Genomic DNA, 14,533 nt, shown 5'->3' on the forward strand with positions numbered 1-14,533 from the left:
TAATCCTTAGTTTTCTTTTCCTTGTAAAGTGACATTCATAGTTCCAGGAGGCCACTGAGAACATCAAAAATGGTAATGAATGTAAAGCCCCCAGCAGAATGTTCAGCATAAAACAATAAATAAATTTTAGTTACTGATTTCTAGTATTGTGGTCATAACTTTCACCTCCTTTTCTGATCCACCACTCATCATGCCAAGCCCACAGTGCCCTCTGATTTCCTACCCTATGTCCCTCACCTAGATCTGCTCTAATTCCCAAGGCATTTCATGCTTTGAAATTTTTATTGCCTTTCCATCACTATGAAACATACAAGAAAAAAGCAGAATTTATATCTGCCAGATACTGTGAGGAAAGCAATCTGATTAATCCATTAAAATATGTAGGAGCCTTAATCTTCCTCAAGGTATCAGTAGATGTACAAACAACAAGCAATGAAAAAGCAGTATAAAAAAAATAAAAATTTTAGGAAATATTCTGGGGAGTTATTTTTATACTGAGCAATTGCCACATGGTCACACTAATACTGCCAAGGAGTCCACACCTCCCCAACTCTAACTCAGAAGACTCTTGTAAGCTATTTCTACAGCCTGGAACTCTTCCCTACCCCCCACCCCAACTCTGATTTCAGAGATCCATTCAAACATTTTACTTAAACAAAACCCAAGCAAACTTTAGTTGTAGCAACAAAAAGTACTCCACCAGAGAGAGCAAAAGGACAAGAGATGAAAAGAACAGAAAAAGACAAGGGTTAGATGGAAAAGAGGAAGGCAGGAACAATGGGGAGGTGAGGAAATAAAGATAGAGTGGGGGACCCAAGGAGAGGCAAGGCAGGGCAGTCCTAAACCATGAATGATGCGAGCTTGCCTCATTCTCAAAGAGACAATAGGTTAAGCTACGTCCAGACTCCCTCAGAGAAGTTGGGAATAAAACGTTGCCTGAAAGTACTGCTGATGTCCACACTATTATGTGGCAGATTGACCTGGGATGGCTCCACAAGCATTGGGACCAGGGGAAATTTCACTCATACAAAGAAGAGGGATTATTTAACAGTCAGTCTTAATCAGTTAGCAAATATTACAGGACATGTTTAAAAGTCAGTCTTAATCAGTTAGCAAATATTTTAGAACAGTGAATTTCCTTCATGTGGCCACTTCCACAGAATATAAAATCATCAAATGATTTTAGCCTCACAAATATATTTAGTTTTCTTTTAAGACTTGAAGGACATATTTTCATATTAATTCTGTTAGTTTCTCTATTGACGTTACTGATTTTAGAGGCCAAACTATTTTTCTTTCTAGCTTAACCATCTAATTTTGGAGGAGGGAATAGGTACATTTTTGAAATCTTTTTTTCTACAAAACATAAAAGTTAGTCAAGTATACTAAGAAAAATCTAGATTTAATTGCAGTATTGCAACTAGACCTACTGGAAAATATGAAACAAAAATTCCAATTCGAAGTCAACTGAATACATTATTGACTCCAAAATCACCGATTAAACAAAAGAAATTATATTTGCATTGATGTGCGAATCTGCATCCATTCTTGGTAGCATGTAATATATTCAACTGCTCAGCTCTAGCTGTCCTTGTAGCCACATTACCATATTATTCAAATGTATCTATCATTTATATGTAAATAGAGAAGATAAATGGCTTCTTCATAAGACAACAATTTTCAAATGATAAACAGATGTAGGCAGACATTAGCAAGATAAAAATGTTGCAAATATGCATTCTATTATATATTTTTTAAAAAAACATGGAACCTATTTCAAATTTTTTAAAAAAGTAGTGTGGTAATTTATAAAATGGGATCCTAATACATTCACAATACCAACAGCTACTCTCCTCAATAAAAGTCTCCACCAATGTCATTTGTATCTTATAAATTACATGTTCTCAGATCCATCTGTGAAAATTGGGATGTTAATTATCATGGTTACATCTCATGATTCCACAGTTAAAGGCTGAATTGGTGCTACATAAATACCATATGTTTTTCTAGGAGAAACGGAGAAAGATTAATTATGAGTTCAAGTCCAAGTCTTCTAGCAGTAATACTCTCAACACAGTAAGATCATTACATTGTATGCTATGCAAATTGGAAGTTTTAATTAATAGCTGAAATACGAACTGAGGGAGAAAACTATGAAGTCTAAATTGTAAGTATCAGGCTTTCCTCCACCCATCCAAAAAGGAAAAAAAAAATCTTAGTAAGAATGCTTCTGAGAAACCAAGTTTTAAGTCCAAAGGGAAAAGAACTTCCTTTGATGGAGTGATCACTGTCATGCTGTTTAATCCTATTTGATAAACCTAAAAATTACAGCATATCCAGTGACAAATAGATTATTAATAGATAATATATCTGATGAAAATTCAGTTTAAAATTTTTCTGGATTGTTCAAAATTATACAAACTTAATAGATAAAATACTTCGGTACAGCAACTTAAATAAGAAACTCCATCATAATACTACAAGATTTTTATTTATGTTTATAAAATCTGAATTCTTATTTTACTCACCACATATTCAAACACAAGTGTCAGCGTCTCCTTGGTGTGGATGATGTCGTGAAGCAGCACTATGTTAGCATGTTTTAGTCCTTTTAAGAGAGAAGCTGTAAAGTAGACAAAAAGACGATGGATAATAATCAACTGATATGTTTCATTATCATTTTGTCAGATGAGATATTTATTTTTCCATTTTCCAAGCCAATAACTATTCAGAATCAAGGGTAGTGGAAGAGAGTTTTCATTTAGATGAAGCCCCTCCCCCCACTTATTTCACCTGTTATTTGCTGTTAAACTCTAGTTAGATTCCATTATGGCCAGAGGACATACTTGGTATGATTTCAATTGTTTTAAATTTGTTAAGGTTTGTTTCATTACCCAGAATGTGGTTTATCTTGGTATACATGCCATACATATGGAATATATATTCTGCTGAAATTGGGTGGAGAGTTCCATAAACGCCAATTAGATTCTGTTGGTTGATGATGTTGCTGAGTTCTTCTCTGTACTTGCCGGCTTTCTGAAAAATGGTTCTATCAGTGACCAAGAGAGGGTTGTTGACATCCCCAACTGTAACTGGGGATTTGTCAACTTCATTTGAATTCCGCCAGTTTTTGCTTTATGTGTTTTGCTTTGTGTGTGATGTTTACTGTATATACATTTAGGATTCCTATGTTTTCTTTGTGAACTGGCTCCTTTATAAATATATAATGTCTCTCTGTCTTTGGTAATTTTCTTTGCTCTGAAGCCTGTTTTATGGATATTAATATAACCACTCTAGCTTAGTTTTGATGATGTATCTTTTTACTTTTTCTTTTAGCCTACCAATATAGTTAGATTTGAATATGTAAGTTTCTTATAAATAGCATATCAATGGGTCATGTGCTTTTTAAATCCATTCTGTCAACCTCCGACTTTTAACTGATATTTAGACCATTTACATCTAATGTAAATATGAATATATTGGGTCATCTGACATTTCAATCCATTTTCCCTTGAGCATCTTGTAACTTAGTCTTCATTTCTGATTTAGTTTTGTCTTTTCTTCTACATTTCCCAGGAGTTCAATTAACTCATTTCATTTTGGCTTTTGTGCATTTTTCTTCTTAGCTTTTGTATTACCACTTCAAGGTGGGGTTTTTAGGTTTCATATACCCAAGAGCCTGAATAAGAAAATTTAATTTAGATTACAGTTTGTTGTGTACAGTTTTCTTTAATTTTATGGTTGTTTTTTGAAATGCATTTATTTTATATTTTCTGAATTTTTACAGCAGTTTTATATAGATGTGCTTGTTCTAGTCTTATTCATTCAAGGGACTGTGTTTTTAGTTTGAGAGTCCTCTCTTACATCAGTTCTCTCCTCTATGTAGGTATTATGGATGGTGCTGGTGGCAGAAAGGGAGAGAGTTTGGGGTGTTCTGTTTCTTTTTCATTTCTACAGGATCCTTAATTTCTCCTTATTCTTTCCTTTTTTACTTTCACTGCCAACTTCAAGGGGTACGATCCTTTCCCTAAATATGTGAATCTCTCCTCCAGCCAACAGTTTCTAATCCTACTCGCTTTCGATCTTTTCTGTAGTCAGTGCTGTGAACCTCATGGAGTCCCAGTTTTCTCTTTCTGAAGTGATTCTGTCTGGGCTTCATCTAAGTCCTCCATACCCCTCTACTCTTTTATACAGTCTCTTAAACCTGTCTGAAGCTTCCCTTGCACCACTCTGCAACCATAGGCTTGCAGCATCTCCTAATGCTTTTAAAGATGTGGGTCATGTGTGCTTTTATTTGCTCTCCCAAAGTCATAAAATAACCTAGTTACTGGCACTGGTGGCCCTGGACAAATTCTTGATACCCAGTAATACTGCAAAACCACCCACATCTTTACAAAAAGATTTATAACACCAAGCATGAATCTTAATGTAAACCTTGGGTTTTGGGTGACGGTGATGGTCAGTGTAGGTTCATCAATTGTAAGGAATGTACCATGCTGGTGAGAGATGTTGATAGTAGGGGAGGCTTAGGGGCAGAGGTGGGGAGGAGGTAGGTGGTGGTAGGCAGAGAGTATATGAGAACTTGCCACTCAATTTTTCTGTGAGCCTAAAACTGCATTAAAAAATAAAGTCTACTAAAAAAGTAAAAATAAAGAAATGCACCCATGTTTTAACATACTTAAAAAAAAGCAAATCTAGATTATTTAATATTTTACTCAAATAAAATGATATTACATATATCATATATCCTATTTTAGATAGGTAATCATCATGCAAGATGGGTTGCACTGGGCATTCCCCAGAAAGGCAGAGAGAAAGCATATAGATAAATTCTAGTATGAGCACAATGAATGTGAGCAGTTGTTTTATTAGAGCTATTGTTATTGCTAAAATTTTATTTATTTATTTGACAGAGAGAGACGCAGTAAGAGAGGGAACAGAAGCAGGAGGAGTGGGAGAGGGAGAAGCAGGCTTCCCGCGGAGCAGGGAGCCTGATGTGGGGCTCGATCCCAGGACCCTGGGATCATGACCTGAGCCGAAGGCAGACGCTTAACGACTGAGCCACCCAGGCGCCATTACTGCTATGAATTTCTGTAGACTTCTGCAGGCAAAACTGTTTCGGGACCATATACTATGTTCCTTAATTGCAAGACAAACTTTAATAAACATATATTTGGTCCAAAGAAGGTCATCCAGAAAGAGAACTAATTTGTGTAGCTGGTTCCAACACTGGAAGACAACAAGAAGCGTGCTCCCCCTGAAACTCAATCAGCAACAGTGTATAGTCCAAGGCCAGACAAGTCCAGGCTACATAGTGAGGCCTCCTCTCCCGTCCTACATAGACCTGCCATGGGCAAGTTAGTTTTATACACTAAAAACCTTACAGTAAAAACATCTACAAGTTTATTTTACTGGAGCTCTGTAAATTAGCACACATGGGAAAATAATTACAACAATAAAATCACAGTACACGAACTATGAAGGAACAACCATCATATAGACTTATGATAGACTTTTGTCTCATTAATTCCAATAATTTATAATCTTCCTTCTTTTAACTATTCAACTGGCCCATCAGTCTTAAACAATTAAAATTTTATTAAATAGCTAGCTTTCAGATATTAATCTGGGGACCAACTTCACATTTGCTTATTTTAAAAAGGACACTTGGCCTGCACTGAACTTCCAAGGCAGACTCATCCTCAGAGTTCAATACTTCAAACCACAACAGGGTATTTGAAAATGATGAACAGGTATGGGACTTCACACCCACCAGGTACAGGACGCAGATAGGTGAAATGAATCAAGGGCCTAAACGATCCCATGTTGTATGAAAGCAATCTGGCTTTGTGAGGCAAGTTTTGGATATACAACAGGATTTGTAATCTTGTCCAATTTCATTTTTCAAGTTAACCCCTTAGCTTGTCAAATTCAGTAAGGATCTATCCTTATCAGCAACAACCCCAAAAAGGTACTGAAGCTTCCACTAAATTAAGAATCCCGGGCCCTGAGGATCCTTTACCTTGGGATTTTTTTTTAACTGCGCCCCCCAACCTCCGCCCCATCATCGCCTTTTTTCTCTCGCCACTTACACCTAAATTGTTGCTCATTTCTCAAAATAATGTCTTCACACTCATCATTTCCCATGGCATTTTTCCTACAATTTCAGGAAAATTGAATTTCTGCCATCATTCATCTTGGGGAAAAAATGGTTTGTTCCTGACAGTGACAAATATTATAGAAAAAAGTCATGTCATTGCTTTATATATTTTTGACCATTTCTACACAAAGACTCGAAGTCTCCACATTTCTTTCTTGTAAGTCTCAATTACTACAGATTTTTGATTTCTAAATACATTTATATACACTTTTGAAGTAGACTATCAGTTAAATAGGTACCCATATCTGTATTTGAAAGCAAACCTTCTTTCTTTTGAGCTTAACATCATAAATTTGCATTTGAAAAAGGACAGAGCCACTAATTTCATAGCTGATGGCAGACAAAAGGCATGGAAGGTCAGAAAACCCTCTGTGATATCTATCAAAATCCTATCAACATCCAGGAAGGTGCCAGACCTGACTAGTTATGAGGCTGCCAAGGCAGCAACCACTGCTCCCAGCAAGTTGCCAGAAACTGTAATTCCTGCTGTTACCACGGCAAGTGAGTCTCCTGGGCTGCCAAGTCAGACCAGTGATTAGCACCTACAAGTTCTAAAGCCAGTATGTCTCCCTTTTCAAGACAAACACTGTCAAAATAATTCTCCATGTAATCCTAATAATATCACGGATATAACACATGTTATTTTCTTATCGTTTACTGACAAACAAATCCTGTAACATTAGCGTTAGTAATTCCAGCATGCTTGGTTCCTCACTTGGTTTCTTCACAAATTTTAAGTAAACATATGGCAACATTTTAAATTCATTTCACCACTGAGGTTTGAAAAATTTTCAACTGTATGTGATGCAAAAGACTTGTAATTTTAGGGTTGGGGGTAAAATTCTAACAATGGTTTCAAAACTGTGATGTTGAAACAATACAAAAACAGAAAAACACTGTTGTGCCTAAAGATAATTGTGCCTCTGACAAAGTCCCAGGACAGAAGGACACAGGGAGCCTCCCTTCGTTTGGTAGCAGGATTCAGATATCTGCTTCTCTGCCATATTGAAACTTCCAACCTCCCACTTTGAGAATAAACATCTTCAATTTCCACTCCCACTTGGAAGGGATAAATTTCACCTAAACTCCAATTTCATCATGATTAAATAAATTCTGAGTTAACAGAAGAGTTCAGAGTATGTTCATTTTTTTTTTAAAGATTTTGTTTATTTATTTGCGAGAAAGAGAGAGAGAGAGAGCATGCAGGAGTGGGGGGAGGAGCAGAGGGAGAGGGAGAAGGAGAGACTCTCAAGCAGACTCCCCACTGAGCGTGGAGCCCAATACAGGGCTGGATCTGATGACTCTGAGATCACGACCTGAGCTGAAGTCGGAGGCTTAACCGAGAGCCACCCAGGCGACCCCAGAGTATGTTCATTTTATCAGTTACAAGCAATGTTAATAGAGAAAGAAAGGACAAAACCTTCTTTAATATATCAGTTTTCCAAGTCATTATATGATAATCCTTCTAGGAAAGGACAGACCACAAACAAACACAACCTATCCTTGCTCACTCCCCCGTTAGCCTCTGGAAAGAAGTAGTGCATTCATATATTCCTCTCTCTTTTTTTAAAATGTCCTCTTTTCCTGAGAGGTAGACTGGAGAGGCTGCTATCTGACATTTCTAGAAGACAAACATTACTACTCATTAAACCCAAGGAGCCAACCATACCTCAAGCTACAACTTAAAATAGACATGAACTTTTTCTTTAAGCCCACAGCTAGATAGTTCTAAGGCTGATGAAATTCACTTTATACTAAAAATAATAAAACTACTTACTTTCAACGAGAAGTTACTTGCCAGTGCATTCTGAATATTTTCATAGCTAAAGTATTTTGAATGGGAAAATCTCAAGGGTAGAGAGCAAACAACAACAACAACAACAACAAACAAAAAAAAGACCAACAAAAAAACAAAAAACAAAAAACCAATGCATGCAGAGAAAAGACAGGATTGCTTGTTTAACTGTGTCTGTGAGGACTAGGTGGTCTAGACAGAAAAATGAACAGATACACAGCTCCTAGGTTAACCTGTACACAGTTCTGCAAGGTATGCTGCCTAGTTCAGCTACATACCAGGAGAAAGGCTGTGGTTCTACTTAGTTCCAGACCCTTCCCTTAATGATATCTAATATGATAAATAAACACATACACATGCACATACCCATAAGCTAACAAATGAAAAAGTGCAAGAATCAGGTTAAAAAATGGAACTGTATCTTTGACTCCATGTTTTTTGCTTTTTATATCTTGTACGCACACACATACAAAGAGTCAACTCTGTGTTACGGGAAAAAGAGGTCATGGATCACCCAAAACACAAAGCCAAAATGTGATATCATATAAACTTAATTAAACTAAAATCACATGATAGGATTTGGAGACATGTTTCTTGACCACCAGGTATCATCCAAACGTGGAAAGATAATACAACACATTAGGAATACTTTATAAATATCACATGAATCGCTTTCTATCCATCAAAAAAAAAAAAAAAAGTCTACTGTTTTTACTTGCTCCAGAGCTAAGTTTTTCTATTTGCGGATAGACAGAAATTCAATCCCATGGCATATTCCTCCTGCTTTGCTCCACTCCTAATATCCCCAACGTCGCAAACCTGAAATGTGGTACTGGAAATCACAGACCGGACCATTCCCCTTGCCATCAATACCTGTTTATCCCCCACCCCACTACTGGCAAAGGGCAGTCTGCGGGGGGCTACCTCCACATTGCAGCCTCACAGGACCACCGCAAATGCTTACTAAACACTTTAAAGAACAAATTCCTCTCATAGTATAGCTGAGCCACATAAAACTGACAATATTTGACGTTTTTGACCTACCAACACAGCAATTTCACACGGTTCAACCTAACAGAGTTTACCCGGCTCAACGCAATTTTAACTTTATCACAAATGCATTGTTACTTTTACCACTGCTAACATTCAAACCGATTAATCTGCCACCAAAGGGCCAAGACCCAACTCTGCATAGGGAAAAAAAAAAAAAAGGAGGAATCTGCTTATCAGACTATGGTTACAGCTGAGGGGAGGAATACAGAAACAATTTAATTTTCTACATGTACCTTTCTATATCATTTGAATTGTTGATGATACAGGTATATTCCTTTTATACTACAAAAGAGGTCTTGAAAAGTTCTTTGTTACAAGTGGGTTGGCTAAAGCAAACTGAAATAGCACTAAAAAGGCATACAGATGTTTAACTACACAATTAATATGCAACTACAACACATCTACAATAATGAATCATTATAACTGCAATGTGATCCTTCACTACTAATCCCGGCCTCATTACTAATCCCTCCTCGCTAGGGTATTGGTGCAAATGCTTTCATTATAAGGGGCTCTTTTCCTACTCTGGAACACTGCAGGCCCCTATCAGCCTCTAATTTGCTCCCACATCAGACGTTAATCCAAAATGTTGAAACTGTTTCTTGTCTAAATAGTTACTTTCCTGCATTAAGATTAATGTACTCACTGAAAAAGATTCCTAGTTTGATTGTCTCCAATTACTCCCACATGAACCTGTAAATGACCCACCAGCTGCCTTTCCATACTGTAGCTGATCCTGTTCCCATTTGCCACTAGAAAGATCCACGCATGCATGTAGGTAGGATGGGAAAGCAGACGGGTGGTTTTCTCTAATGTAAACATCTTGCTAGTAACTTCTGCAGAAACAAATCTTACTAAGTGACAGGGTTGGAAATAGTAGCACTTATGCTCCAGGTACTTTTCAGTGTAGGAGCTGAGGGTTTCTGGAAGAACTACTTTACACTTTATTACATGTGGCTTACATGTATAGTCAGTAAGAATATTACAAAGTATGCAATAAAGAAAGATGTGTGGTTTGGCACCAAGCCTCTTATGTCTTCTGGTTAAGAAAAATAAACATTGGTAGCATAATAGCCATCACTGTTTAACTAAATGTAACTCAACCTCAATCCTTACATGAAAATATGTGAATAGCTATTATTGTATTTCACAAAAATAAACAGAAGTGTAAAGTCAGAAAATATTTTCTTTGCCATGGTTTCAAGTTCCAGTACATAGGGGCCTGCACATAGGACACTCAACTTTGCAAGATACCATTCAAGTGGTAGAGCACAGTCAGATTCCTCCACAAAGCAGCGTAATTTTGCAGCTTATTTCCAGACACAGAAAACTCTACTACCCTTTGTCAGGAATTAGACTGTTCATATCACCACAGCCACAGGCCCGCCAGGAGGTGTTTCTCGAAGCATGGTCCTTCAATGATCCAGTCCACACCAACGGCTATCAATGCAAATTCATTAGACTCTATCCCAAACCTACCAAATCCAAAATGATGGGGATGGGACCTAAGAAAAATCCAAGAAATTTTTATTTAATATCTACTGTGTGCCAATCACTAGGCAACGGGAGAACACAGACAAACTCCTGTCCCTATGAAATTGGCATCCGATATTTTGACCAAGCCTTCTATTCAATGCTTATGCATCCTAAAGCTTAAAAATCATTATGTTATGGTTTTGATATGGAGAAATGGGTAGCATGATTGTGGGCTGTGTATGTGTGTGTGCATGTATTTATGCACTTAGTTACATTACAATCTATTCACTGTTCCACAAGCAAATCAAAAGAAACAGCAAGACAATCAGTTTGTTTACCTAGTATCCATTACCCTCTCTCTCCCCCACCCCCTCTTCCTCTCTCTCTCTCCCTCACATACGAGAGCGCGTGCTCGCACGCACACACACACACACACACACACACACACACACACCTGCTGAGACAGATGCCACTGAAAGATTAAAAGTCCTGAGCTAGAAGGAAGAGAGAAGTCTTTATTCTGAAAATTTCATGGTATTTTGAAAAATGTGTGCATTTTTTCCTGTTCAGTTAAAAAAGAAAAAAGTCAGGTCATAAAGCTTTTTCATATAAATCCAATGTTGATAAGGTCATCATTATATGGACTTTTCAATCCCATAATTTTTGAAATCTGTGAAGGAATAAGATTTTATGTAAAATGCTGGCAATAAGCCCTGTATCGGAACCAGTGCTTTGATAAACAAATACAATCAGCAGGTCTGGAGATACTATAAACAGACCATGAGCACAGAAGGAAGAAGGGAAAGACTATAAAAAATGAAGATGAATTTTGGTTGGGGTTAATTCTTACCCTTGAATATCCCTGAACTGAAATTTCAAATATACTACTACTGCATGTGACTTAGTAACACAGTCAAAGCTATAAAAATTTCAAATTACAGCTTAATTCAGTGGAAAGTGCCCAGGCCCACAGCACCGGTTAACCTTCAGGAGGGCAATGACCTTCTACCTTCCCATGACAAAACTCAGTAAACTGTCCCTAGGCCTGGACAAGGCCTGGAAATCCTCCATGCCGCCTCTAATCAGCGGTGGCCCCGGTAGGGACCCGAGTTCATCTCGGCCCTGCTGAGTGAGCTCTGCCACTGATGGGAAGGTCACTAATACTCTGTCTCCCAATTTGCTCCCCTCCCTCCAGGGCTTCCTTTCTCTCTGGGCTCAGTGATGCTCAGTAATGACAGAGCGCCGGCCCGCTCTAGCCCTACTTCAACGTTCAGGGCTTGTACATGTTATTTAATGTCAGAAAGGTAATTAAGGGTTCGGTCAGGGATTGCCTTCCGATCACAGGCAGGCAGGACTGGCAAACCCCCGTCTCTAAGTGCTCTCATTTCTCGTCTCTCCTTCTGGCTCCGGCAGCATTTGAAGGAGATTTTTTCTGTATTTGGAAATATACAAAAAGCAAGACAGGAAAACAAATATACCTATAAAGGACAGAGTGATATCTCAAGTGTTCAGCATTCAGAAGTATATGATGATAAAAAAATAAAACTGTTGATGCCAAGTTAACACGAGTAAACTGTTACTGAATGAATTTGGGGAGGCGGCTCCTGCCAGCCTTTTCTGAACGTGAGGACTGCCTAAATCCCTACACCAGAGAAGCCATTTCGGTACAAAAATGATAAGAACGGCTTTTAAAAATCTTAATAGAGTCTCATATTATCTTCTTTAAGTCACTATTTCGTTGTGCAAAACTGGCAACATCTTAGAAGTGGTAGATTTCACGCAAGGTATGATGCACTTGCGTAAGATCAAGCATTTCTCTATGGTGATAACTGGGAGTAAAGTTAAAGATAAGTAAGCTGTATGATATATGTTTTATGTTTCTAAATTAGCAGGGTGACTTCCGATCGTAGTGGTAGTTAAAAAAAAAAAATTGCCATTGGAGAAAATGACCAAGGGGAAGAAAAATAGGATTCTCGACTACGGTCTCAAGTTTTGCACCTCCGGTCCCCGCAGAGGAATCTGATGGTACATTCACCTAGGCAGCAAACTGTTTGGCTCCTGACACTTGAGCCTGCTCAAGTGTGACTGCAGAGGGGCCTTTCTTAGCGTCTCTCCAAGGTACGCTTGTGTCTGGTACTGGAAATAGTTTCTGCTCATAGCACCTGCCTTTCCATATAAGAAGGCAGCTCCTGGACACACGGTAAGCATGCACTGTCATTAGCATCACCATCGGATTCTCAGATGTGTTCCAACTCCTACTGACCCACATTTCCCTTTCTAATAAAACTTCCTCTTGCTTCGTAAATATTGTACACACACAAATACATACACATATATGACAAATCTTAGAGCATTAAATACATCTATGATTTGACTTATGCACAAGGTGACTGACCCATCGTGCACGTGAGAATGAGTGTCACCTTCCACCGTGTATAATACAACCCTTCCTCTGAAAACTGAGGAAACCAAAATATACGAAGTTTGGCCCTAAGTCTCAGCTCCCGGCCTCCTGCCTCCTGATACACTGCAATGCTACGTCTGTGATCAAAATCGGCATCATCTGCTTCTCTCACGGGCTTGGTTTTCTTGTCTTCTTCCCTAGTGCTTTGCTGTGGTCGTGGTTTCTCTTTATCTTTGTAGCCAGGTGCTGGGGGCAAAAGATCCTGAAGTGGAGAAGACCAGAGGCCATGCGAGCTACCTGTGGGGCTGCTCGCTGGCAGTTGCACCACCGGGACGAAAGAGGTCTAAAAAGACAGCAGTAAGAAGAGAGCTAAAGGGGAAATTGCGATTCGAACTGGCTTTTAAAAACTGTCCAACTGGGGCGCCTGGGCGGCTCAGTCGTTAAGCGTCTGCCTTCGGCTCAGGTCACGATCCCAGGGTCCTGGGATCGAGCCCCGCATTGGGCTCCCTGCTCTGCAGGAAGGCTGCTTCTCCCTCTCCCACTCCCCCTGCTTGTGATCCCTCTCTCGCTGTGTCTCTGTCTGTCAAATAAATAAATAAAATCTTTTAAAAAAAAAACTGTCCAACCGATCGAGGCTCTTCTCTTCTTTAACCCTTTCAAGGGCTGCTTGACAGGACTCACGGGCCCCGCACAACAGGGCTCCTGAGGGAGCTCTCCTGACTCTCCCCCACACTCTGAACTCCAGCCATGTGGCGTGCAGGCACAGCTCGGGCCGCGGGGGTGCTCCTCCCTCTGCCCTGCCATCTCTCACAGCCTCGGGGCCCCTCCTTCGTACTGGTTATTCAGATCTTTACTTGGCTATCATTTCCTCTGGAAGTCTCTGCGGACCGCCAGGGCTGAGGTTAGGGGCATTTTCGATGAGTACGTCCACACTGCGAGGTGTCCTTCCCGGTGTTATAATTACCTGATTCCCTATTTCCACCTGTCTATATCCCCCATCACTCATTATTTGCTCTTTCTCCAGCTGTGCTCACAGCACGCCATTCAGGGCTGAGTTTAGAGAAGATGCCTGTTAAGTGCTGATTAAATAATGCATGCATAAGCATGAAAAGTAAAATCCTTAAATGATCTCCCATGACTTGCCACTGGCAGCCCAGTTCCTACTACTGCACTCCGCTGTCGGCTGGTTATCCTCCTGTAATGTGTTTGGTTCAGCCGGGTATGTTGATCAAAATAAATGCATTCTTATTGTGTAATAACTGACAAATACACTGAGGCTATAGATTCCACTGAATTTTAAAAAGAAGCGGAGAAGCATTCTATAGGATGTCATTAGGAGTTTCCCTTTCATAAGTAGATGAAATGCTCTATACTCCTGCTATAACTAAGAAGTCATTATTTTATTTCCACTCACATTTCAGATGATGGAAGAGATGGTGAAAGATATTTGAAATTCTATTTCAAAAAGCTCATGTTAGAAATTGGTATTATATCCTAACATTCTACCCAGGAGGAGATAAACTCATAAACAATAAGGCAACATCAATGAGAAAAGAAGAGGTTCTAAACCATACGTGGGGTCACAAGAGAGTGAAATCCAACCCACAAACTTGGTTTGTTTGGCTTCTGCGATGTTTTAGAAATT

General features: G+C 39.0%; 1 protein-coding gene across 7 annotated transcripts in view; it reads right to left on the bottom strand.

The window, feature by feature from the left end:
- Positions 1-14,533, bottom strand: part of CDK14 (cyclin dependent kinase 14) — a 511,224-nt gene that overhangs the window by 293,017 nt on the left and 203,674 nt on the right. For all 7 annotated transcript variants that reach the window (XM_081800571.1, XM_081800565.1, XM_081800566.1 and 4 more), the window contains one exon: positions 2,529-2,623. In XM_081800571.1, coding sequence (XP_081656697.1) covers positions 2,529-2,623 — 95 coding nt within the window. The remainder of the gene's footprint in view (positions 1-2,528; positions 2,624-14,533) is intronic.

Source organism: Leptonychotes weddellii, chromosome 12 (assembly GCF_054177405.1).
Source record: "Leptonychotes weddellii isolate Sample4059 chromosome 12, ASM5417740v2, whole genome shotgun sequence".
NCBI lineage: Eukaryota > Metazoa > Chordata > Mammalia > Carnivora > Phocidae > Leptonychotes > Leptonychotes weddellii.